The 27,226-nt window shown below is 31.9% G+C and overlaps 2 protein-coding genes across 2 annotated transcripts in view; both read right to left on the bottom strand.

Moving 5' to 3' along the window:
* The window catches only part of LOC111706931 (septin-2-like), a gene marked incomplete at its 5' end in the record, with an annotated part of 8,875 nt that extends 6,707 nt beyond the window's left edge, over window positions 1–2,168 (bottom strand). Inside the window, 4 exon segments of the mRNA XM_023479881.1 lie at window positions 473–637; window positions 1,100–1,225; window positions 1,615–1,657; window positions 2,101–2,168. Coding sequence (XP_023335649.1) covers window positions 473–637; window positions 1,100–1,225; window positions 1,615–1,657; window positions 2,101–2,168 — 402 coding nt within the window.
* Window positions 2,169–6,212: 4,044 nt separating this feature from the next.
* LOC111706943 (anoctamin-5) overlaps window positions 6,213–27,226 on the bottom strand; it is a 21,673-nt gene continuing 659 nt past the window's right edge. The window contains exons 2-34 of the mRNA XM_023479898.1: window positions 26,767–26,803; window positions 25,649–25,731; window positions 24,776–24,844; window positions 24,018–24,059; window positions 23,699–23,724; window positions 22,718–22,815; window positions 22,457–22,546; window positions 22,157–22,241; window positions 21,827–21,886; window positions 20,896–20,998; window positions 20,543–20,618; window positions 18,500–18,536; window positions 18,370–18,420; window positions 17,778–17,855; window positions 17,548–17,609; window positions 16,587–16,671; window positions 16,366–16,466; window positions 16,122–16,170; window positions 15,720–15,863; window positions 15,571–15,634; window positions 15,225–15,309; window positions 15,077–15,137; window positions 14,090–14,151; window positions 13,924–13,985; window positions 13,156–13,235; window positions 12,882–12,957; window positions 12,410–12,465; window positions 10,437–10,488; window positions 9,976–10,071; window positions 8,910–8,977; window positions 7,445–7,525; window positions 6,863–6,942; window positions 6,213–6,595 (exon numbers count right to left, since the gene is read on the bottom strand). Coding sequence (XP_023335666.1) covers window positions 6,507–6,595; window positions 6,863–6,942; window positions 7,445–7,525; window positions 8,910–8,977; window positions 9,976–10,071; window positions 10,437–10,488; window positions 12,410–12,465; window positions 12,882–12,957; window positions 13,156–13,235; window positions 13,924–13,985; window positions 14,090–14,151; window positions 15,077–15,137; window positions 15,225–15,309; window positions 15,571–15,634; window positions 15,720–15,863; window positions 16,122–16,170; window positions 16,366–16,466; window positions 16,587–16,671; window positions 17,548–17,609; window positions 17,778–17,855; window positions 18,370–18,420; window positions 18,500–18,536; window positions 20,543–20,618; window positions 20,896–20,998; window positions 21,827–21,886; window positions 22,157–22,241; window positions 22,457–22,546; window positions 22,718–22,815; window positions 23,699–23,724; window positions 24,018–24,059; window positions 24,776–24,844; window positions 25,649–25,666 — 2,286 coding nt within the window. The 5' untranslated portion in view covers window positions 25,667–25,731; window positions 26,767–26,803 and the 3' untranslated portion in view covers window positions 6,213–6,506. The remainder of the gene's footprint in view (window positions 6,596–6,862; window positions 6,943–7,444; window positions 7,526–8,909; window positions 8,978–9,975; window positions 10,072–10,436; window positions 10,489–12,409; window positions 12,466–12,881; window positions 12,958–13,155; window positions 13,236–13,923; window positions 13,986–14,089; window positions 14,152–15,076; window positions 15,138–15,224; window positions 15,310–15,570; window positions 15,635–15,719; window positions 15,864–16,121; window positions 16,171–16,365; window positions 16,467–16,586; window positions 16,672–17,547; window positions 17,610–17,777; window positions 17,856–18,369; window positions 18,421–18,499; window positions 18,537–20,542; window positions 20,619–20,895; window positions 20,999–21,826; window positions 21,887–22,156; window positions 22,242–22,456; window positions 22,547–22,717; window positions 22,816–23,698; window positions 23,725–24,017; window positions 24,060–24,775; window positions 24,845–25,648; window positions 25,732–26,766; window positions 26,804–27,226) is intronic.

Below are 27,226 nucleotides of genomic sequence, written 5' to 3' on the forward strand. Positions count from 1 at the left end.
GATGGAGGGGGGGGGGATGAACTTGGACATGAAAAGGCAAGTTTTTTAAACTTTAAAACAAATATTTATCAATTTTCCTCTAAAAAACATTTATTTTCCCTAATTCCGCGAAGAAAACCTTTTAAAAGAAACAGGAAAATAGATAATGATTATTAATTAGGAATGAGACGATAATTTAATAAAATAATGAGAAATAGTAAAACAGAGGCCAAATTTAATGAATAGCCTGTTTGCGAGAAGTAGCTGAACTACGTAGACTGTTAAACCACATCTGCTGTGCGCCGGTTTACAAGTTTAGATGTGGTTCAATTTAGTCTAAGTAGTTCAAATCCTACACGAAATTATTTCGGGGTTTAAATTTTTCCGAATAACCCATTTATCATTTATTTAATAATCATTAATTTCAGCGAAAAAAAAACGTAAAAAAATTGATTTTGAAAGAAAATATACACCCCTGAAATTTATTACCAACCTTGAATTTTGCCAGCTCCGTCTTGTTAATGGTGTCCGCCTTGGCGATGATCGGGATTATGTTCACCTTCTGATCCAGCTTCTTCATACAGACTAAATTATTTACTTAAGTATTTAGAAGATGAAAGTCAGTAAAAAGTTCCCTAAAATATTGTTCAATTTTTTCCTCGCAAAATAAAAAACGTTCTCCATAAATTCANATCCCCCTTATTTATCTAATCTCCATATCCTACATACCCCAATATAGAATAGATATAGATAGATGGATACCTGTAGATAAGCCTCGAACTGGTTATCAATATACTCGACTATACTATCAAAACTATCCCCTTATTTATCTAATCTCCATATCCTACATACCCTAATATAGAATAGATAGATGGATTCCTGTAGATAAGCCTCGAACTGGTTATCATTATACTCGACTATACTATTAAAACTATCCCCTTATTTATCTGATCTCCATATCCTACATACCCCAATATAGAATAGATTTAGATAGATGGATACTTGTAGATAAGCTTTGAACTGGTTATCAATATACTCGACTATACTATCAAAACTATCCCCCTTATTTATCTAATCTCCATATCCTACATACCCTAATATAGAATAGATAGATGGATACCTGTAGATAAGCCTCGAACTGGTTATCAATATACTCGACTATACTATTAAAACTATCCCCCTTATTTATCTGATCTCCATATCCTACTGTATCAACCAGAGTCAGGCGCAAATTTACATTGCTCTCCTATAAAATAAATAATTAGGAAGGAATATTATTTTAAATATTTTTTCTTATATATCATATATCCATCTATTATCATGTGGGACAATATGTTTTATTGCCGGGATTTTTACTTCTACTGTTCCTTTCAGGTTTAAATTTAAGTGTTTTTTTAATCTTGAAAAGTGGTGAGGGATTAAAAACTTGAATTTAAACCTGAAAACAAACAAAAAACAGTAAACATCACAACAAAAACCTTATTTTCCCAAATGATAAAACAAGACGGTTAGATATGTATGTTTCTTCAATTCAATGTGCGATTTTTTTTTCAAAATATAAATAATCCTACCTGAAGCTCAAATGCTCAAAATAAGCTTAATACTACCTGAAGCTCAAAATAAGAATAACCCTACCTGAAGCTCAAAAGATTGCGCCTTGAGTCTCACTTCTTGTTCTCTAAAATTAAAAGATTTCATTTTTACTTGAGATTAAAAAAAATCGTGTATTTCCTGAATCATGAAAGGGGCTAAGTGTATATCAAGTGACCCTCCAACTCCATGAAAAGATGACAATGCACAATTTACAACGATAACCTTGAAAGCTTTGTCTGATCAAGTATAAATTATATATATCTCTTTTTGTTCCTTTAAACTGTTTATATTCAGTAATTTCAATTATATTTTTATTTTTATTGAGATTGTGTAATTTTTTATTATGTTTACTGCAGAAAACAATAAATGATTTTTTTTATTTTATTATTTTATTATCTGCGAAAGTGACTTGGTCATTTCTCGTTCATANTTCAATGTTTCAAGATTTAAGCCGGCGCCCAATTGAAACCGGTTTTTGGCGGAATTGAGACTCGGCTCAAATTCATTAAATTATTTCACGAACTAAACCTGTGGGTTTCTGGTTGGGATTCAAAGCTAGTGTTGAACAAGGTATCCGCCAGTGTAGATTTACCTAATCATCAATCAAATAATAAAATATTTTAAAGTATAAATTCAGTATTTTTTGCTATGCACAAAGGACAAAGCGCTGCGGCGCTTGTGCCAGGCGTCGAGACTGAGACATGCTGGGGCCAAGAGCCACGGCTATGACAGGCTAGCAGGGGGCAGAAACGTCAAGCATATATGTCTGTACCAAAAGAGTGTGTGTAAGTAATAACGAACCGAAGGAGTGTACTATAGGTATATACAGTACATAAGAATCTCGGTATTTGTACAGCCTAGGAGAGTACATTTGCTTATTGTGCCCGGCCCTCTAGCCGCGGCGCATAGCCTGTCCTAATTTTTAAAAGTTAAATTTTAAAGATAAATATAAAATTGTCGTAAAATCTAATATCTTCGTCAGCTTTTAAGATACAAGAAAAGAAGAGTGTGGACCTGCACTTTATGAAAATCTCGTAAGAAGTACAGCCTCGTTTTTTTTACTTGCTTTGTCATGCATTAAATATCAGAAATCAAAGACGACTTTCAACTCGTATCTCAATTCCCATGTTTATTGGGAGACACCGTCTGTTATTGTTTGCTGCAGACAATTTTTACAGTTATTGCTGCTGGTGTCGAGTCTCGGAAGAAATTATCATTATTGGAGTACTATTGGAAACCCCAGATTTTCGTTGGAGTCCCCAAAATTTTTATTGGAGACCTCATTTTATTTTGTTGGAGACGCCCATATTTTTGATGGAGACTCCCATAAATTGGTTATTAAATTTGTTACGATGGAGACGTACCCCCTGATTTTCATTTTTGAGACCCCATAATTTTGTTGCAATGCAAACCCCCAGATTTTCATTGGAGACCCAAGATTTGTGTTGGAGACCCTGATATTTTCATTGGAGACCCTTATTTTCGTTGGAGGTCCCCATTTTCATAGGAGACCCTAGGTTTTTATTGGAGACCTCCATATTTTTGTTGGAGACCTCCATATCTTCATTGGATACACAAGATTTGTAATGGAAACCCAACGAGGTTATAGTATATAGAGTGATGATGTACGCTAATTCTTTACTAATTGTACAGCTGCCATGTACTTCACTTCCAAAGATCAATCTGTATAATACAGTACTCGGGGGTGATTTCTGAAAATATTTAAATGGAGAATTTATTTTCCATGTAAGTATTAAAATCCACTACTCCTTTATTGTGTTCAGGATTCCATTTTCACGGGAAGAAAAACTATTACAGTCTTTTACAGAGCAATATTAATAAACTGTTCTGAGAAAACTGAGTAAAATTCAAGATACAAAACCTCCCCATACACTTGTACTCCGAAAGCGTACTGCATATTTGATATTTGTACTGTATGAATAGGCCATAATCTCTTAACATCCTTTATCAGTAAACTATCCCAAGTGTACACTCAGGCCAATACACAAGGAGAGGTAGCTAAGATCCAGCCCCCCTGCGGAAAACCCTAAGATTTTTATTGGAGACCCATAGATTTTCATTGGAGACCCCTAGATTTCCATTAGAGAATTCCTATTTTCGTCGGAGACCCAAGATTATTATTAGAAAACTTTTAATTAGAGACCCCCGTATTTTATTAAAGACCCCGAGATTCTCATTTGTAGAGCCCAGATAGTCATTGTAGACCACTATATTTTCATTGGAGACCCCCAAAAAATAAGGTGTCTTCAATGAAATTCGGTGGGGGTCTCTAATGAAAATCTGGGATCTCCGATGAAAATCTGGGGGTCTCCAACGAGAATCTAGAGGTCTCCAACGAGAATCTGGGGTCTCCATTGAAATCTGGGGGTCTCCAATGAAAATATGGGGGTATCCAGTGAAAATATGGGGGTGCCCAACGAAAATATGAGGTCTCCAATAAAAATATGGAGGTTACCAACAATAATCTACGTGTCTCCAATTAAAATATAGGGGTCTCCAAGGATTATTTTGCGTGATTACTTATTTTCGATAATAAGAGATAATTTTTATTTTCTCAGCCTCTTCCTAAACATCTAATTAGTTTACTGCAGAATTTTTTTACATTATTTTTCGTCGTTGTAAAATAATATAAAAAACCGATTTTGAAAACGTACCAACCCAAATTTTTGATTTTGAACGTCGACTTACTGGCTCAAACTTAGTAAATATGCGCCGTAGAAACGTTTTATATGTCTCAAGTGAATCCTAAAAAATTTGTCCACAATACTAGATATTCATGGTTCAACCTCCATACATTGCCGGTCACTCCCTTTAATTCCAACGTCAAAACTTCTGTAGAAAAAAATCCGAAAATATCGAAATGGAAATTATTCAGTGATAACCAAAAAACTCTGAAATAGGAAGATGCATTTTAGAATCAAGTTATAGCTTTTTATAGTCCAGTGAGATGCATATGACACCTAGTAATTGTGCAATTAAACAGACCCAGTTTCCTAAATCAGTGATGTTATAAGTGTCTAGTAATACCATTTGCTTTGTAACAACACTAATTACACTTCATTTCTGTAATAATGTTGTCCTTTTTCAAATTGTTTTCTGGTTATCACAGTACAGACATGTACAGTACAGTACAGTACAGTACAGTACAGTACAGACATGTACAGTACAGTACAGTACAGTACAGACATGTAGCGAAGACGAACTTTTTTTAAATTAACACAAAAATTGAGCCAAAAGTGATTTTTTCAAGCCAGTCGTTAATGGTTAGTTAAAATAGCTAAACGTTACCAACTTTTCAGGTAGCAGATCCTCTTTAGCTTAGAACTAAATAATCCCTTCGTTATCGGTTTTTTTCCGTTTTTCCCTTCTTTCTGCAAGTTACTGTTTGTTACGATAACAATTTTAAAAATGTCTTTAACAGAAAATGTTTTAATATTTTTTTAATTTCTTAAAATTTCATGAAATTTAAAGCAGAAAATTAACGACAGTCTCAGTAATTTTAAAACACAGTCATTCGTTCTTTTTTTAATTTACATTCATTTAAGTTTCATGAAGGTTTTTTTTTGTTCGGTAACGATATCAAAATTAACGGATTTTTCCGTAAACAACTGAATTTACTGTTAATTGTCAAAAACTTTCAGTTGTACCGTCAAGCCTAGACCACCCAATGTAGAGTTGACACAGCACATTTTATGCAACAAATGTAGCTTGGCAAGATCAAATGAGCCCCAAGTAATAAGAAAAAGAAATCCAAGAAAATATACAAGGTTGCCCAATAAAACTGGATTAGGGGGATTACAGCCCTTCAAATCATTTAAATTGACAAGAAACAGCAGTACTTCTGCAATTTGTTTTTTATTTCAGAAGAGGTCGTTCAAGTAATTTGTGTCGAATATTCAAAAATCTGTATGTAAATTGAGTATACTTAAATTGTGTATTGATAAAAAAAAGGCTCAACCGATCGGGCCCAAATTTTGTGTGGACCTCACGTGACCCCATGGAATGTTTATGAATGATCAAAATTACAAAAATTTGCCTAATAATTCGATTTTCATTTAAAATTAAGGTTCCTCAAAAGGTCCAGAGAGCTTATTACTCGCATAAAAATCATTGTTTCTTCTAGAAATATGTAGAGAGACATAAAGTTTTAATGTTTTTCATGCTGGTTGCAAACCTCTCTGAGAACGAACAAATTAGCTGCATCTTCATTAGGCTCAACACTATTTTGTTGCCATCAAATTGACATTAATATGCTTAACTTTGATTTCCTATTCGATTGGGACTTTCCAGCAGTGATGGGACATAACGTGGTTCGTTTTTTACAACTTCTAAAGAACTTTTAACATTTCAAAACTGTATTCTGTTATATAATTACCTTTTTCAAACTTTGCAACATTTTCTCTCAGGGTCAAATAGTGTAAAAATAGCAAATGTTTAGAATTAACAATTCTGATTGTGAAGTGAAACTTCAGCCCTTCAATCTTCTTATGTTGTGTAGAACAGTAGAACTGATGCTTTTTTATCGATAGGACTATAAAAGGCCGTTTGGACTTCAGCACAATTGTACTAAAGTCAGTTGTTCACAACCCAGTTTTTAGTCAATTGAGCATTACTACATATAAACAAACTAAAAATTTATTATTTTTAAATGAAATGAATGAATAAATTTTTACGAAATTATCGTTAACTAACGTTTTGCCTTATGAAACCTTGAAAAATATAAATAGGTTTTATAAATTGTTTATAGTTTATAATTTCACATATATTGTTTTGCTGCATGTTGTTGATCAATGTGAAAAAGTATAGTTGATCTATTCGATAGTTGTTATATATACAGTTGATCCGAACAAATTATTAACCGACTTGACACAATTTTTGATCTTCTTTAAGTGCTTCGTAATGGACATATTCTTCTATGAGTCCTTCTGCATAATCTTCGCAACTGCCATCTCAAAATCCTCCTGGGTGACATGAACTCGGCGTTCACGCAGTGCGTACATACCTAAACATCAACAGGGTTAAAGGAACTGATGGCATAATGCAGTCGAGCCCTTTATTTACATACCGCGGTATGTCTGATTCACATCAGTAAGTAAAAAGTTAAGTAATGAAACAATTGCTTGATTCGAATGAAAAATGAAGATCTCAATAGTTTGGATGAAGAGAGACACACGATTTTCCTGAACGTTATCACGGCTATTCTTATATCATCGTTTGTTTGTTAGTTAGTATGTTTGTTTGTATGTTATCATAATTTTGGTGTGTTCACCTGCTTCTGTGCATGTTCCTTTAACCTCAGCTCCTGAACTTCCTCCCATCTGTTCAGCAATCTTCCGCAGGTTTATTCCTCTGAACAAAGAGTAATTATAACAAACTAGATTTTTTCTCAACTTTTTGTATTTTGTTTATGTTTTTTTTTAACTGTGAACGTTTTTTGACTTAATAATGTATCAATTTTGTCTACAATGACGCATTTTTGTTTGTACATTAATGAACAAAGAAGGTATTTTTTGAGCTTAACAGGTTTATCTGAATTGTTGAACAGACGTAGACTGTAAAATTTAACAACTGTAGCAGTTTTTTCGCACTTATCAAATCAGACTTCAGTAGCGTCCTATTTTTTAGAACTGTAATAATTCATAAATCAATATCTCTAAAAAAACTATTCTAATTAATCTCTTAAACATAGTCAATACGCTCTAACCATTTTTCAAAAATAACACCCATGTATTTTCCCATAACAATAATTTATTTTCCCAAATTCAACTTATTAAACTCTATCAAACTCCAATTTTTTAAAACTTATATAACTCCATATTTTCTTCAAAATACTCCCCTGCAATAAACCTACCCTGTAAGATTCATCTTCCTTGAATAATTCTTGAGAATATCTAGCCTTGCCTCTTCATTTGCCAGAGGGAACTCAATTATTCTAAACATAATTTACAAAATTATGATTTATTAACAATTTATGACGCTTTGTAAACCTGAAACCAATAGTAAGGATCCATTTTTTAAAAATAAGATCCGCGTGGAAAAAATGAGTCCGGATTTAGACCTTGAAAATTTCTTCAAAATAAACTTTTTTAAAGTGAATGTATTTAATTTTTTACATTTTTCACTTATTTTTGTGCTATTTCTAAATGATTATGATCCAGAATCAGGATGCAATGTATCCAGATCCGGATCCTAATCTTAAAATTACTTTTTTGAAAACATTTTTAAAGAAAAAGTAGAAAAATTAAAGATAGAGACATAACTGTACTTGAAGCATAATCTCTAAACAGAAAAACAAATTAATGATTTATTAGGAATTCAATACATTTCGTAGCGACAGTAACAATCTTATTTAGCGCAAACATTTAAAAAAAAAATAAGAAAGGAAGACGAGTAATTTGTTGAGTATTTGATGCTTTTGAAAAGAATAAGTTTTTCAGTTGATTGAAACCCAACTTATTCAGTAAACATGGATCTGTGTCAACAGCACACTGCATTAAATCATGTTCATTAAAATATTCATAGTCATAACTTGATTCTAACAGTCGTCTTCCTATTCCAAATTTTAATGGGTCTCAATTATAATAAGAGCAAACCTAATTTACTTAGGCTATCGTGGGATATCGTCGTTTTCAGATTGGTTGCATATTTGCTGAATATGATTTGTTTAAACAAACTATTTTTATACAAAATTTGGCATGCTTTTTCCATAAATTTGACACAGTTTTTTTTAGCAATTTCTTGGGACAGGAACATTAGATGGAACTCTCAAGGGTTTTGATCAAATCCTAAGTAACGTAGGTTTCATTTTTCCTTTACAATCCCTTTAATTATCATTTTTTAAGTTTTCCAAAAAATCATTCATTAAATTTTCGGCTCTGTTTTCAATGTTAATATAATGTACAAATAAATTGTAGGGTCAGTTTCTAGTTACTAGCTAAGTTTAAATCAGTGCTTGGGATCTATTTTATTTTGATCTGGATCTGATCCTGGTTCCAGAAAAAAATGGATTGGAATTCAGATCGAGGTCTTGAACATTTCTGAAGATTCTAGAAGAATTTTCAAATTATTTCTTATTTTTTTCATCCCTTATTTAGGTGCTAAAACGTAATGAACCGTTCAGAAATAATGAAATTTTTCAACAGTTCAGATTTGTGTTTTAAAAACATCATTTTTTTCTCTTCAGTGTTTGGTTGACATTTTGCCGGCCTTGGATTAAGATCTGTGAATCCGCGTATCTTTGCCAAAATGTTTTGGATCCGAATTTCAAGCACTGATTTCTATCAATCCCATTTCTAGAAATTAAATCTGGTTCATACCTGTCAATTCTCCCAGGTATAGGAAGAGCAGAGTCAAGGATATCAATTCGGTTGGTTGCCATATTGACCTAAACATTATTAAATTTAATTAATTAAAGAAATGATCGTGAAAGGTCCTCAACGTGGAATCCACAGACCATCACTGCATACTTTCAGACTGAGCCCCAAACCCGGTCAATTCAGCACCATAATGTTTTCCCCCCACACTGGGGGAATTATGATAAAAATAATATTATTAATAATCATTACAAATTAGAAAGTTGCATGTACCAATATAATGGCTTAGGAACCCAGCTTTGCCTGCCTTAAAACGTCACCTTACTCAACTAAGAATCTGAAAACCAAGCCAAGAACATTCCCATGGTTCGCCCGACTTCTCCAATCGAAATTTGAGGCGAATCGGTCAAGAGGTTTATAAGTTATGATCAGACATACAAACAGACAAAACAGGCTTTTGGGGCAAGTGCGGTCATGTGAGGTCCAACACAAAAATTGGTCCCGATCGGTTCAGCCGTTTTGCCGTTTATCGGTTACAAACAAGCAGACAGACAAGCAAAGTATTTAAATGAATAAGGCAGTAATCTCTGTTTGTTTGTATGTTTGTATGTCCGATCTCAACTGAGGAACCCCCAAGGACCAATTTGGAACTAGGATGAAACTAGGATGGAACTAGGATGGAATTATGATATAAAATTGCAGAAACTTTTCTTCATAAGACGGGACCCCCTCCTCACTAAAAAAACCTTGTAATGGGATTTGTAAACGAGATTAACTTAACCTAGCGCAAGAGTTTTTCTAGCCCTACTTTGAACAGAACTAGCATTTTTACTCGTAGCTATTTCCACTTGTACTTCAGCTATTTATTCCAAAAACTGAACTGGTCAATAAACATCTTGTTCTTATTACATTTCATTTTTAGGCAATACATAAATACATACATGTATAGATACATTACATAAAAACTGAGTCAAAGAAGTCGAAAAACCCGAACCAGGAGCTAGGCATATGCATAGTGACTAGTGAGGCAGTTTAAAAGCTTAGGTTTCCAAAGAAAATCTCAGGTTACCTTATCCGTCTGCTTGGTTTCTTCTTTCTCGTCAATGTTAGATGTAGGGACAACAGGTTCAATCTGGTTCTCATCAGAGCTAATAGATCTGCTTTCCTATTAATATAATAATTCATACAGTTAGAGTAGAACAACTTAGGTTTAATTTATAGTTTCCTAGTCGGAAAATCAGCAACTTTTGAAAATTTATGCAAAATTGGAAAATCAGCAACTTATGACTTCATTTTGACGAATTTTTTTTTGAAAACTTTCATGCAAAAATTAGCTTTTGATGAGTCAAAATAAAAAAAATAATGTTTTCCAAGTAAAAATCCTGAAAATCCGTAATATTTGAGACATTATCCGTACATTTTGTACAATTTGTACAATTTTTTTGTAAAAATAAAAAATCCGTACAATCCGTACATTGTGGCCACCTTGAATACTTTAATGCTTTTGTTTTTTCGCGTATTTCTTCTCACCTCTCTTTCTTTTCTGTTCGTCAGATCCTTCGATTCATCAGGAATACAACAGCTATAGCAAAAAACTATTGTTTTTAATCTTCATGACAAAACAATCTAAAGAACTGATGAGAGTCAACCTAGACCGAAATATATTTTCAATAAAATGTGGAACTAACATATACTTTTTTTCTCTACATAGGTTTGTTCCATCACCATCACCGAATTTCAAATCTATTTTTCATATATACTGAATATTTTCTTTAAAAGAAATGCTTTTTTATAGAGCCCAGAGAAAAGTATTTTGTATATTCTATTCTGTATTCCATTCTTTTGCAAGGGAAAGCTACAGGGTGTCCCAAAAAACATCGGAATTCAGTGACGAATTGGATATCGTCTTTGTTATGAATTAGCACTGTAATACCTAATTTCAAAAGTCATAATATTATTATGTCTGCTAGAATTTATTTTATGAAAAGGGTTAAAGACTGTAAAGATGTGTCAACAATTTATCCGCAAGATGAATAGTGAAGACGGACAAGTTTACTCTGTATACTGCAATTTTCTTGTTTTACTAAGTACAACCGTATGCAGTCAAAACATAAACAAAAAAATGTACACATAGCAGACGAAAATCTAACAGATTACAGCTTTCTCAGTAGGTATCACTATACTAAATCAAAGAATTATTTGAAAAGACGATATCGAATTCGTCACTGAATTCCCATGTTTATTGGGACACCCTGTATATTGATTAATATTATGATATTTATAATTATTCAGTTAAATGTTAAAAGACCCGAATTTTCCGAATAAATGTCGTCTTTTATTGCAGTGCCAAGACTTTGTTAAACTTTGTTAAACTTTGTTAAATATAATTTTGTTGACTTGAAAAGTCACTATAATAAAATAAAGAGATCTAAAATGGATATTTCTAACATTTATTTAAAACGAAAGTGTTTTGAAGTATTTGCATTTAAGGCGGAGTCAAAATTGATTGATTTAGAAATTAACAATGGAATTAATGATGAATGTTTGTGGGTACTTCATGGGAGTGATGTAGATCTTCATGTTGGTGAAGCAGATCAACAGGATCTTGAACAACAGGACTTATCCAACCTAGTAGGCAGAGATCGCGGCTTATCATGCTGGCTATGAGCGATTATGTTGTCTCTGGAATGCATGATGAACTGGGAACCCTTCGGGTAAGAGCGTCTGCTGCTATCTGAGTATCTGCGTCATCATCATAAAGGAGTCAAGAGGCTCCCTGTGTTGGAGCTGTTACCGGCTCAACTCTCTAAACCTGACTGAATACCGGGAGCTGGGATGAGCGGAGATTCGACATGTGGGCACTACATGAGGAGGAAATGGATCTTGAGTACACATACATCTAGAGAAAAGGCTACGGCATTTGAGTCGGAAAAATCGTCTTCCTTATATTTAGAATTAATTAAAAAAAATTTATATTTAACAGGAGAGTTATTTATTATTATTATGCTACAATGAATCCCAGATATGTGAATGAATAGCAAGAGTTTTTATAATGTCGTATTACATATTTAAGATCAAATGCCGCGGAAAAATGAGTTTAATATTAATATATCAATTGCATTCATATTTCAGAGCTTTTAATTTACCTTGAATTAAAAATAAAAATAAATGAATTGAGTCTTTGGAACAAAATCAAATATTAAAACCTCAACATCTTTAGAACTCGATGTTGTAAACCTTTGAAAATTCAAACTCAGATTATTTGAGCTAACAGAATTCACAGTTTGAAATATCTAAGGTCTGCAACATTTGGTTACAAAGATATAGTGATTAGAAAATCAGACTTTGTGGCAAAGATTCAATTCCTGTCTTTAGAATTATCAAAAAACTAATGACAGTCTATGTATCCATATATCTGGGACTCACTGTAGATAATTAGAAAAATTAGTCTAGAAATATAAAAAAATACTGCAAAATATGTAAATTAGAAAAATAGTTTATTCCTTATAATCAGCTTACAGATACCAAACAGAACAATATATCCAATGCCCAGCAGCAACTTCACAATTTTATTTATTTTCATAAAAGTATTGCCAACTTTATTTTAAAGGGACTGTAGACGTATTTTTAAGTTACCCTTTATTTAAAAAGTGTCTCGAATAATTCTCAATAGCACCTCATGGGCAGCCGTAGTACATTTGAATTTCCGAGCCGGGTCAACCTTTCCGGTCCCAGTTAGTACTGTACCTAGCTCTATGGACATTGGACAGGACTAGCCGGTGCAACAAGGTTGACGCGGTCAGACTTTATGCTTCATATAGGTTGAATTTACTTTTACTAAAGAGGCAGAGTTGCGTGACCTTTAACCTTTGTCTGATAAATTGAATATCTATGTCATGCTTGACCAAACAAAGGTTTCAAGGGTACAGTTGTGAACTTGTGAATCGGTTCAAGTAGAAAAATAAAATAAAATTCCTTTGTAAAAATGATAATATTGTTGGTCTCAGCTGGTAAATGGTCAAAGGCTTGATATCGGCATGTCGTATTATCCCTATACAAAAATACAAATATAAAAATCTACAATAAATGATCAGAAATAAGTTTAGACATTAAAAGTCAATTAAAGTTAATATCTGAGAAATAAAAGGTCAAATTGCTTTGTCTTTATATTATTTCAAGAATTAGTGACTCCAGCAGCTATAGCATAAATGATTTAAAAAAGATATTTTCTAATTAGTAAAAGTAAGACCTCTGATCGTATGATGAGAGAGTGAAGTTAGTGTAGTTTTTGAAGTTTCCTTCTTCGGTGTATTTGAATGAGTACACCCACTTGATACATTCATACATCAAGAAATTGCTACATTATGTTAAACTTATCCTTTGAAATATCAAACTTTGATTGATAGATCTAACATAATTCATAGTTTGAAATATCTACGGTCTACGACATTTGGTTGCAAAGACATAGGAATTAGAAAATCATAGTTTGAGGTAAAAACTCAATTCCTTTTTGAGAATTTAAGAATTTGTTTAAAATAACAATTCTATCGATCTACAGCTCTATTCAGTAAATATGGCAAACTAAAAAATATTAAGGCGGCAGCTCAAGGTTTCATTTAGGATTTTAAAAGATTTTGAAAGTAAACTGATGAGGTGTGAGTGTGAGAGCTTAAAGAAATCTTCCAGAATCCCCAATTAAAGAGAGTATTCGCGAGAATTGAAAGGGGGTTGCTTAATGCGATAAAAAAGCGCTTTTGATCGCTTCTAATGTTACTTCTATCTGTTACGTCTATAAGGATAAAATTGTTAAAGACGTCTCATTAGTAGCGATCAAAAGCGCTTTTTTATCGCATTAAGCCTATAACCCCCTTTCATTTTTCGCGAACACTCCTTTTAAAACGCAAAAATACTTAAACACTTTCCAGAATAACTCTATTCGTGAGTGAGTTATTTTAACAAACATAATATGAGCTGTAATATATAGAGATAATTAATAAATTAAATTTAATGATGATCCCTTAGTAATTAAATCACTTGTAACAGTAATCATCAAGGCATTAATTACAATTACAAACCATCCTGGAATAAACTTAAAGAATTACAATATTTTTTATATCCCCCCACTTTTTCTTTCATATTCATTTATTAATTCTATGTAGTATACCAACTTTAAAAGCCCTAACCTAAGAAATTCATAGAATCCCGCCAAATTCCGATATTTCTCATTTTCTGCGCAACCGGTCTCCTGGAAAAAATAAGGTTGAAGGGGTCAACTAGGTCAATAGATTCAGAACCAGCTTTGAATATAATCTAAAAATTAGAATCTATTTATCTATCTAGCTATTTTTTATATTATATATTTTATTTATATATCTGTCCGACATTTTTACGGATTCTTACTAATACGCAAGGTAATGTAAGGCCATAAGAGAATTTTGCAATACAGCAAATTTTTTAATTCACAATAAACTCATTTTTTGTGGCGGAACTGTTAAAAAGAATTGAGCCCCCCCCCCTCCTCTAACTGCCTTCTTTGCATGGCCTGTTCCCCCCACCATGTTCATGTGGAAACTGTAGATATTGTTTCGTATCGCCTATTTAGATTATACGTCCCATATCAAATTAGACCGCGTCAATGGGTCTAAATTACGATTTGAACAAATCAGAAAGTTTAAGAAGAATGAATCATTTTGAAAAATCTAATAGAACATTTTTTTTGGCAGAAAATACTAGATTTTTCGAGTATTATGTGCGTATTTTGGCGTTAAAGATTGGAGATAATCTAATATGATATGGGACGCTCTGTAGGTAAACAGACTGCTAAACCAGTTTTTATCCACCGTAACCGAGTTCATTGTGTTTTCCAGATATCTTTTTTGTAAAGTTAAAAAATTCTCTTATGCAAAACATAACTGACGCTGCATGAAGATATGTTGTCTTGATTTGAAAGAATAGACGCATATATCAGACTTACACAATTGAAGCAAAAAAGTGAAAACGGTTAAATTGAAACTGTTGTGAATCATTTGTCAAATTGAAAAGCACATGTCCAGTCCCTTGAAAAGCACATGTCCAGTCCCTTGAAAAGCACATGTTCAGTCCCTTGAAAAGCACATGTCCAGTCCCTTGAAAAGCATATGTTCAGTCCCTTGAAAAGTGTTGAATATAACCTGTGTTGCAGGAGTAGTTTTTTAGCATCAAATCTGGTCTCCACCAAATTCTTCCCTAACGCTAAATAAATAAGTTTTTTTTCTAATAAGTTCAAAATTCACAACTTTTTTCTTCTTAAAATTTTAAATTGAGAAATGATTAAAATACCAACAAGAAGAGCTAGAGGGCAGGCTGCAGAAAACATCACATAGCTCATTTCTATGTCAATTTCCAGGTACTCTTTTGACAAACCCTGAAAAATGTTTTGATTTCTTTTAAACTTCTAGACATAAAACATAAAACATATAGTCCTCAGTTATTTTGATGAATTTGAATGTAAAACTGATTTAGTATCGTCTAAGACTTGAGCCAAGCCAGTAAATAAATACAAAACATTTAAAAATTGTTACAATAAAGAATGTGCAAAGAAATTAGGATGTTTTTTTTAATAAAAAACACATAAAATGTATTCTTAAAAATATCTTTTTTGTGAAAACTGTACAATACATTTTACCTGTTGGTCAAACTCTTCCAGTTCGTGATCCTTAATCATTTGAATATCATATAGATGGTCAGCCCTAGAAAATTCAATTTAAAATCTTGACGACTGTACGGAGACATTTACCAGAATTGGGTAAACAATCTGATATTTTTTTTTCTAACCTTGAGTGTGGATTTTTATACCACCTCAAGAGCTGTGGTAAATAGAATTCTTTTCCAGATAAAATAATCTGTTTAAAAAAGAATACAAATCCAACTTGAACACTGAGCTCAATAAAACATCCCCCAGGAGAACATTCCTCTAGTCTAGAAATAATCCAGGTATTATATTCACTGTTAATATATTGCACTGTCAGTAGTTATAATCCCTATATTCTTGCAACCTGGTGGTGTAAACCTTTGATATTTCAAACTTTGACTCTTTGGCTAATGTATAGTTTGAAATATCAAAGATAGAAGTAAGATATAAGGATTAGACATTTAGGTATTTATATAGGTCTGTAAATATTCTATGGTTTGAATGGATAGATAAAATTAATGTTTATGTATTTAATAAAATCTGACCTGTATCCCAAGACAGTTAGATAATCACCAGGACGCCCTATAAACTGGCCTAATAAAATACTCAAAATAATTTTTAAAAAGTCAGACTAGGAAGGCAAAAATTGGTTAGCGCTGCTTTTTGTCTATCAGCTACTCAAAATGGTTTTCCATAGAATAAACATCGAAATTCAATTTTCAAATTTTTTGTTATATTTTTTGTGCATTTTTCATAAAACTAACTTTGAAAATTTTTAAGATGAATTACCCTTGATGAACCCTATATACACAAGAGGAAAGCAATTGTTCACCAACTGAATGATGTAAATTTTCCAGGCCAGAGACTTTTCATAGGAACTCTGAGTTCTCCTGATATCAACAGATTTCTTTAAATATAACTATTTAGACACAGATTTTTAACCTTTCATGAGATCAGAAATATTTTATCTGAATGCTACACTTTTAATAAAAATATTTATCTGATATTCCCTGAGTTCCAGCTTTGTAAGCAAAACTGCTAGATATCCATTGCAAAAATCCAGAATAATCAGAATGATCGCACTTATCAGAGCACCTACACATAATGTTGTTGTTGTAGGTTTTGCTTTGTTTTCTAAAATATATTATTTGCTTAAAATTTAACATTGTGTAGGAGAAGCAAATTTTTTTACATTGTTAATTTCAAACATTTTCTTCATTTTCTGACACTTTGCCTAATCTTGACCCTGAGAAAAAATATGTGCAAAAAACTACGTGTTTCATTATCTATGATAAAAATTTAGCAAAGTTTAAATATAGCAGACGTTGACCGAAGTCAGTTTTGTTGTGCGGGAAGTTGTTTTCAAAGTTTTAATAACAGATACCAAAACAATTAACCCTCACAGTACACAAATTAGACTTAGGAGAGCTTAATTTTTTATGTCTTTTCATTTAAAAAATACTAATAACGGTATATTATAAGTTTATACAAGTAATATAAATAAAAAACTTTTTAAACAGCAAAATTTCTACAAATGCTTAATTGCTTAATTTGTTCTTTTATCGAACTCTTAGATGGCTTATATCTTGTATTGGATTTATAATCTGCATAAAAGACATGGTATCTAAAAAAAGGGATATAATCTAAAGACTCGTTAGAAATTGGATTTTTATAATTAAAATCATTTATAATATCTGCACTAAAATTGTAATTACATCAGTCTATTTTTAGACTTGAAGGTCTTAAAATGACAATGAAGTTTCCAACTAATAAAGGAACTGAGTTCTTGACGCTTTTTATTTGAGACCCTAATTGTATATTAATGCATCCGCATTAAAACCAAGGTTTTTGATCCTTTTACCCTCTTATACAGATATTATTAATTATGTTTGTGCTGCAGTACAATGAACCGGGGGAATCGTAAAGAACCAATTAAGGCCATTTATACAAGATTTATTTCTTCATCCTAACCTCCAACTGATATTGGTAAAATCCAGTTTCCATAATTAGCAAACTGCGAAACTATATACATTCTAAAAAGCAAAGATTACAAAATTATAAACAATAGATAAAATTTATTTAGATATTTTTTCTATGAAAACTACCAAAAACTATTAATACAATTTTCCAACATTTTGACATAAAAAGACTAAATGAAAAAATTAATAAAAGACTAAATGAATAAATGAATAAAATTCTACCTAAGGAAAATAGTGATTAGAACAGCACTGATAATAAGTAGGATGAGGAAAATGACGCATGTCCAAGATGCGACAATTCTAAAAAAAATATCTTCAGTTTTGAATTTATGTAAAACAAAACAAAAACGTTTAAATTGTAATTACTTCCAAACCAATTCAGAATTGGAATTTTATTATTTTTTTATGTTTTCTAGGAATTGATTGATTATACAGCCAATGTTAATTTGTCTGCAAGTTTGTCCAGGAAGTTGGTTGAACCCCATGAACCCTTGACCCTTGACCCTTGACCCTTGACCATTGACCTTTGACCTTTGACCCTTAACCCTTGAACCTTCACTCTTGACCCTTGACTCTGTTCACTTGACCCTTGCCCCTTGCCCCTTGCCCCTTGACCCTTGACCCTTGACTCTGGACCCTTGACCCTTGACCCTTGACCCTTGACCCTTGACCCTTGACCCTTGACCCTTGACCATTGACCCTTGGCCCTTGACCCTTGACCCTTGACCCTTGATCCTTTACCCTTGATCCTTGACCCTTGACCCTTCACCCTTCACCCTTTACCCTGGACACTTGACCCTGGACCCTGTAATACCTGAGTGTGTTAGGGGATTCTTCCTCTGGATTATGTTCATCCATATTCCATCTAAATACTTGAAATATCATTCATTATTCAAGAATAAACTAAATTTTGATAAAAAGCTAGAATAAAAAATGAAGTTGACCTGTAAAAAAGCTCAGCCGAGAATCTCTTCCACAATTCTGGCAAATAAAAAAAAAGTTTGCTTCTTAAATTTGAATCTGCATGTCTGTTGATTATTACGAAGTAAGAAAGTAAGGAAGCGAAAATTAGCTAAACAATCATACTGGTTCGGTCCTTTTCCTTTTCCCTGTTCATTCAATTTTAAAGGAAATGAGTTTTTGCCACAAACTCTAACTGTTTCCCCTTACATCTTAGCAACCCAATGTTGTAGACCTTTGATATTTTAAGCTATGAATTTTTTAGATCAAGTCTTAGTTTGAAATATCAAAGGTTTACACCATCTGGTTGCAAAGATCAAGGTTGGATACAAACAAAGGAGAGCAGGGGTACCTTAAGCAACCCTGGTGGACTTGGGGGGGGGGGGTCGAGATTTTGAGGCAAAAAAATATTCCCAATTTGCTAAAATAATTTTCTTAAATAATTTAATTGTTTGTACCTATTTTCAAGTTATTTGAAAGAATTATGATATTAAATACAAAAACAAAGAACTTGGTATGTCAAATCCTAGATAAGAAGAAATGTCGTGCTTAAAATAAGGAACAAAAACAGGTCAGTTAACCAATTTATACGATTTTAGAAACGAGGTAAAAAAATAACGAACTATAGGAACATTATAGGTTTTTAAAAAAGGAACAATACAATATCACAAATGTTGGGTTGGGTGAGTTAGGAACTAAAGAGAAACAAAAAGACGATAAATGGAAACAAGAACATTGACTATTGAGCCAGCTTGGAATAAGAAAAAGAAACTAGGAGTTTCATGCAGGCTGCACTGAGAACGTAAAAACAATAAATAACATGATCTAAGGAACAATAAAAAATTGTTAAGAATTAGGGACAAAAATAAAGGTTTTAGGACTGGGATTTATGGTCTAGGGACACATTGTTAGGAATGGGAACAAAAATAGGAACATGAAGCAAGTAAGAAGTTAAGTTCAAAAATGAAAGAACTAGGAATTAGGAACAAAAATTAAAGAGCTGGGAACGTAATTCGTAAAACTGCATGAAATGATGATCAGCACACTATTATAATACAAGTTCTCAGCTTTTTATTTTAGAACTTTTTGTCTATTTTCAGTATTTTTTGCAGGCCCGTAGCTAGAAGGAGGGGGGGGGGGCAATAATTGAGACCAAAAATAGGAAGAAAATGCAAAAATGAAAAGAATTGGAAACGAAAATTGAAAGAAAGAAGGAAAAAGGAGAAAATTGGCATAAAATCTTTTTTTGGGTAAAGGATTATTTTTTCTTCAAATTAAAGGAAATTTCGAGTGCTTTCTGAGTTATTTTGGAATTTTTATTTCTATCCTGACGTGAGAAATGATTGAGTTTAAATTAATTTTTTTTTGTACTTTGAGAAGCCTATCCTTATCCCTTCTTTTATTAGATTAATGATTATAATAAACCATCTTGTACAGCAAAATGTAACATGGAAACAAATTGAAATTAAAAATAAAATATGGTCAGGTTTAGGAGAAACTGTCTGTATAGTTCTCCTCAAGCTTGCAGGAAGTTCTTTTCCAATTTAAGTTTTGGGAAAACTGAAGATTTGAGCTGTTTTGATCTTTATAGGCATTTACAATTTACATTCTTTACTTTCCCTGTATTAAAAATTAGTATTGGCCATTCGTTATTAAAAAATGTTCACAAGTAATTTATAGATTAACTCAAATCTATTCATCTTATACCTCCAGTTTTTGTTTGTTTTGGTGCAAAGGGCTTCTCAAAAACAGGCAAATATCTTAATAATGACCCTATTTGAGTACTTCAGGTTAAAAAAAATTTGCCTGTAGCGACCCCCACCCATTTTTCGTTCTACTTTCAGATTTTTTTGTTCCTAAAAAATCTAGCGCATCCTGTATCCGCCCCTGGTAAAGATATAGGGATTAAATTTAAGTTTGTGACGAAAACTCAATTTCTTTTGACCAATCAAACATAAATATTTCTTTTTTCTTTTTTCCCCCCGGTGGATACGTTTAAAGTTTCCAGATTGATAAAGAATACATACTTTGATAGAGTGTGTACCAAACAATCAGGAAAGCTGCATAGAGTACCATTGCTTCGTTATCAAACACATGTTTAGCCTTTATATAGATTATTTAACAATTTTAAAATTTGAATTTTTCTTATCATAATAATAGAATCTCATTAATTTACTCAAGCAAAAAACATGCTTATTCATAGAAAGTTAAAAGTATGGCATTGGAAACCAATAGAATATTTTAGAAAATTACTATTTCTAATTTTGTCTGCAATAAAACAACTTGAGTTAAGCTGCATCCGAAACGTATTTTATTTAACATTCACTACAGAGCTGGATATTTTTCTTAAATTAAAATTTATTAAAATTGTTGAAATTACCTTTGACATATTGCATGCCTCCTGTAGGATCCAGGGTTTACAACCATCACATCTCGGACACATCACCGTATCCGCCATAATTCCACCAGGGCAAATATCGTTACTAAACATAAAAATCCAGTTTTTAAAGAATATTCTTGATGGTTCCAAAAAAGTAAAATATTAAATTGATAAAAATAAGCCATTTGAGGTATCAAATCATAGGTTTTTTGGTGTTCCGATTTCAATCTGAAACCATACTGATGTTTTTATTGATTTAATATTTGACCCTTATGGAGGTCACTATCGAAGGAAGGTGAAAAGGGAGGTCGGATATATGGGTCTATAATATCAGAGCATGACTTATATGGTAGCAAAAATATGAAAACATGTAAGAGCTGATAAACTTATAATAATTGAATAAGAGTGAAAAGGGGGTATTTTCCCGTATTTACTGAGTTCATGGAGGTCAAAATGGAGGTCAATGACCTCCGATCTCAAATTTTATTCATGATCTTTGTAGATGATCACAATTAGAGGCTGCATGCAAAATTTCAGCCTTCTATCTCAATTATTAGGACCAAACACAACAGCCTGTACAAAATTTGGTGTCACAAAGTGTCGAAAAGTTGGTTTCACTTAAAATTGTATTCAATGTTTCAAGATTTAAGTCGGTGCTTAATTGAAACCGGTTTTTGGCGGATTTAAGACGCGGCTCAAATTCATTAAATTCGGACACAGATGATGTAAACCTTTGATTCATAGTTTGAAATATCTAAGGTTTACAACATTATGATGCAAAGAACGTGGAATTAGTGGATTTGTTTCTGGTAAAAAACTCAATTCCTTTAGAGGTTTTTGCTACAAGTTTTATAAAGTTGTTTTTTACTATATTCCGTCTCAGGTTGATTTCTGTTGAGTTGTTGAATATTTGAATTTGAACAAAGTATACCTGATGGGATCACTGAACATGGTCCATACGCCATACACAAAACAGAGGAGTCCGATCAAACTACCAGAAAATAGTAAATAACAGGTTTTTATTTACGTTGAATCATATTTCTTGTTTTTATTTTATGTATTATTATATTTTATTTCATCTTTTTCTATTTATCCATTAAAATTTTGTATATTCCAGGGCTAAATATATAACGGTCGCAGTACTCGACACAATTGTAAAAATATTTTTCTATAAATTCAAAATGTCGAAATACATAAATATTATTAACAAAGAAAATAGAATAAGAAGAATGAGATCCATCTATGAAAAGCTAAAGCTAACCTGGGAAATATGAGCATCAAGGTATAAAACTGTTGCCACGCGAAATAAAACGAAATACCCTCACCAAAATAATCTCGAATTGCATCTATAAATAACAAATATAAATGTATTTTAAAATAAAGATTTGCAAGAATTAAACATGAACACGTATTAAAAACTAAATACTTGAAATAGAAAATCAGATTTTAACATTTGCCACCTAACTTAGAATCACCATTACCGATTCACAACTAAATATAAAACTTAGACTGCAGAAAAGTGAATATTTTAAATATATTTTAGTCAAAGATTAGAATTTACCTAAGGGTTGAAGTTTGAAAATATTACGAGTGTCTGCCCAATAAAGGTGTAACAGATGACGTTTGTCCCAGTCATGAGGGGAATATGAATCTATATCAAAATAATCAATAATTAATTTTCAAAAACTTTAATAATGAAGCAAAAATTAAGAGAAATGTTTTTTCACTAGTACTTCTTTTTAAGTTTATGGTTTCCAAGGAAAAAAAGTTATATTTAAAAGATAGCAATTAAATAAACTATAAAAAATAATTGATTAAGTTCCTGTGAACACATTCATTTCGACTAATCGGTTGAGGCCGACTTCTGACTTCTCCTCTCCGTACCGTGTGTTTTCCAGCACATAATTCACAATTCTTGCTCTGAACAATCCAAATGAAAAGAGTTAAAAAAAGTCATAAATTATTGAAGATCGTTGCAATGGGTTGTTCAAATCCAGAAAATCAGTGAATTTAACATTCTTAGCTTTTTACAGTAGAATACCAAATGATCTAAACCCACTTGATAGAAATTCAAGAGTTGACTAAAAAACTGTAAACATTAGAACTTTAGTGAAAAATAGACTACTAAATTCTCCTTTTGAAAACTACATTACAATGTGTTATAAACCAAATTGCTATTCATGTAAAACTAATTAGATATGTTTTAACATGCTTTGATAAATCGGCAAATAAATAGGATCAAACAGATGATCAGTATCCCTGCAATAAATAAGTAATAACTCGGTAAATAAATAGGATCAAACAGATATTCAGTATCCCTGCAAAATAAATAGGATCAAACATCGAGAAGAGAATAATTATAAATATAGTAAAAGTTTTGATTCCTGACAAGCTTTTTTCAAATTAAACAAGATTACAAGTAGACAAAGATAAGCTGTTAATTAACAGCTTTGGTTCAATGTTTATATGTATCCATGCTGCAGTTTAAAAGCATGGTAGAAATCAATAATTGAAATCAAAAGTTATCTTCATTGTTTTGATATATACGACGACGACTATCTATATAGTGTAATAGAAGGACGACGTTTAAGCGGTGTTATGTGAATTTAATGTTGTTATAAAGCAAATACTTTATTCAGTAGATTGAACATCAATTTGTTAATAGAATGGAACTGTGTAGTGTACACTGCACAGTTGGTGTGTTTCATGTTCAAAGGACCATTTAAAATAATAATTTGAGTCTAAAAGTCGTCTTCCTAGTCCACAATTTTTTGAGTCTCACAGTATAATTCTATTTAATTACCTGTCGATTGCTGTCAACTCCTTCCCCTGAAATCATCCCAATGAAACAAACCATTAATGTTGGAAACTAAAGGTTGAATATTTAGTTTATATCACGGGCAGCCGTAGTACACTTGAATTTCCGAGCCGGGTAAACTTTTCCGGTCCCAGTTTGTACTGTATTGCCCGGTCATTGGGAAAAAGAAGCAGACACTCAATAAGACTAGCCGGTGCAACAAGGTTGACGCGGTCAGACTTTAGGTTGGATTTACTTTTACTAAAGGATCAGAGGTGAGTGATATTTCTGAATAAATGTTTCTATCGCTAGTTTAATTGGGTTCCTTGGAAATATTCCTAATCCGAGGATCAGGAATGAAACGTTTCTGTATCAGAAAATAAATAATTCATTTATGTCAGTGAATCCCAGATATATGAATACATAGCAGGAGTTTTTTATAATGTCTTATTCTCAACCTATTTAAGATCAAATGCCGCGAAAAAAAAATTAATAGCCCAGTGACCGAATTTAAAGAATTTGAGCGGCAGTTTAAATTTAAGCCGCGGCTTAAATATGGTTGGTTCCACTTAAAATTGTATCAAATGTTTCAAGATTTAAGCCGGCGCTTAATTTAAACCGGGTTTTGGCAGATTTAAACCGCGCCTCAAAATCTATAAATTCCATCTCTTTAATATGAATGCAATTTAGTATTAAACTCATTTTTCCGCGGCATTTAATCTTAATTATGTAATACGACATTATAAAAAACTCTTGCCTTGTATTCATATATCTGGGATTCACTGTAATTGTAATACAACCCTGGCATTGGAACTAGAAACATCATAATAAATAATGTTTTTTTGAGCAGCTGTCATAATTTTGAGAACGGATAATATTTTACACGACAGGAAGTGTATTTTGGTTTGTTAACGCTGTAAACCAATCAAACAGCTAAAGATCCAGCCAATATGTTTAAATAATCTTTTCCAAAAATTGTTAACGATGAGAAATTGTGTGTAAATATTTTCTCTTTATCTTAAGATTTATTGCGATCAAATGCCTCCACCCCTCTCCCGATAAATTTGTGAATTATTTAGTTTCCTTTGTACGCTGTATCCAGGATTGAAGGAATCCTTGATCAGGTTCATCATCCTCTTCTTCTTCACTTTTCTACAAGAAACAGATCAAATCTATTTGATCTGTTTTTACTGTTTATGTTTTAAATGTTTATATTTTATGTTTAAATTATATTTTATATGTTTATATTTTACTGTTTATGTTTCACTAGGCTTTAAAAATACTCAACTTCAATTCATATTTTTTGCTTGTTTGTCTTAGTTTTTTTCTATTAAGATGCTTTAAAGATAGAACCACAATTAGAAATAGAAGATGGGCGTGAAGTGTCTTAAAAGCTTAGTTTGTGCAACACAATTGAAATAATCAGTTTTCTAAATAATACACATTTTGTTTTCTAATTCATAGTTGATCAGAAAGGCAAAACTAATAAAAATAATATCAATTAAATTTTCAACATTAACATCTACAAAGATACAGCTTGCAGGACCTATAATACAATGGAATATAGTTAGATGATATTTAAGCAATATTTTAAGTATTTGATTTTACAAAGCAATATAGTTTTACCAGGGAGATGATAGTTCTCTACCTGTGTGCTCAGTTAGCTGTACTGTACACTTACAACTATTTACTAATAATGATATACTATAGGTTAGACTAGAATCAACTTATAATAAACAAATATACAGTTCGCTCTCGGTATAGTTTATGGCCTATACAATTAGTAAAGGATTAGCGTACATCATCACTCTATACACTATAACCTCGTTGAGTTTTACCAGCAGCTAGAAAATCAACCTAATAAGAGAATTTGTTGTGTTTTAAGTTATTGTTACTGTACTTTTTCACATCATTATTTAATACACAGTTTCTGGATCCCGCAAAAAGAAAAATTACCCTAATTGGCAGACGCATCTTGAGAACTCCTTCAAATTTCTTGAGCAGGTTTAAAGGTGCATGCAGTTCTATGAAGATCTCACCTGAAACAGAAATTCAATAAGCATATAAAGGTAAATTAAAAAGATAAAACTCAAAATTAACCAACAAAATCCTAATAATTGTTAAGAACAGGGATCCTATAGGACCAATTGATGGAAAAAATAATGACATAAACATCTAAACCCATCTTGAAAAGACAGATCAAGGTTTGAATTGAAAATACTAAATAAATTACCAAATTATATTATAAAGTACCATGTTTCTTGTCGAAATCCATCACATAAACAATTTTTCAAGTTTTATTTGTCATATTTAATACATAAAAATGAAAGTCGCAGGGAAAATATTCTGTTTTGAAAACCTAAAGGGTAATGAAAACCAAAAATATTGGCTGGGTGGTTAATTTGATAATCAATAACATGCGCGCATGAGTATTTTAAATTAAATTGTGAAACACATTTGACAAATCTAGATTCAAGCCATAGTTTAAGTAATGGGCACAAAAAAAATACAGATGAACAAACTCAAATCTAAATAGTGTCCTAGGATGATGGAGCTGCATTCTAAGAAGCTGAAATCTCCTTAAATACTGAAAAAGAGACTTTCAACTCCTTGTTGAATTACAGTCTTCCAACCACCAAAATGGCAAATGTTTGACTTTTGACAATTTTCTGAGTATTCTGAAGGACAAGGACATCTATAGAGAAAGTATTAAATGATAACCAAATAAAAAAAATGTGATAAACCCTGAATAAAGAGAATTTGATATTGTAGACGTTTACTGGCTTTTATTCTCTGTCAACCAGAGTTCGTTTTAGATAAAAATGGGAGTCAGGTCGATAAAGGAGACTGATGAGTGATATAAAAACATAAAATTCATGTGCAAATCTTTAGATTTTTACATTTTTAATCTTTGAATTTAACGTTTTAAGCCCCAAAAAATAAAAATTTGCATTTTGTGTGTTTTAGAATCACCCTTTATATTGCATAGGTATCGCTAAACATTGTTAAAAATCAAAAACAAGAAAAATAATAAGAATAAAAAAAATTTTCAGATGCGAAAAATAATTTGTTACCTTCCTTCTCTATTCTCTCTAATATTTCCAGCCCCTCCTTTAGACAAACAAAAATAAAAGATTACGTACAATGGGCCCTATAAAACTATGCAAATATAGGACGACTGTTAAACTCAAGTTATGATTTTAAATACTCCAATAAACATGAAACACAGCTTGTTTACATAGAGACCAGTTTTTGATTAGCTTGATTTTAAAGTTATTCAAGTTTTGATGGCAAAATGTTGTCTTCCTATTTCACAGTTTTCTGAATCCCACTGTATTTTTATAAAAAAAAAACTATAAAAAAACTAAAGTTTACTTATAGTAGTAGGAAATCTGGAATTTAGAGACAGAAAGTAGGAGAACTAAAGTTTACAGATAGAAAGTAGGAGAACTAGAGTTTACAGATAGAAAGTAGAAGAACTGGAGTTTACAGATAGAAATTAGAAGAACTAGAATATGTCTTCACACTACACAG

This window comes from Eurytemora carolleeae, unplaced genomic scaffold (genome assembly GCF_000591075.1).
Source record: "Eurytemora carolleeae unplaced genomic scaffold, Eaff_2.0 scaffold468, whole genome shotgun sequence".
In the NCBI taxonomy this organism is placed as follows: domain Eukaryota; kingdom Metazoa; phylum Arthropoda; class Copepoda; order Calanoida; family Temoridae; genus Eurytemora; species Eurytemora carolleeae.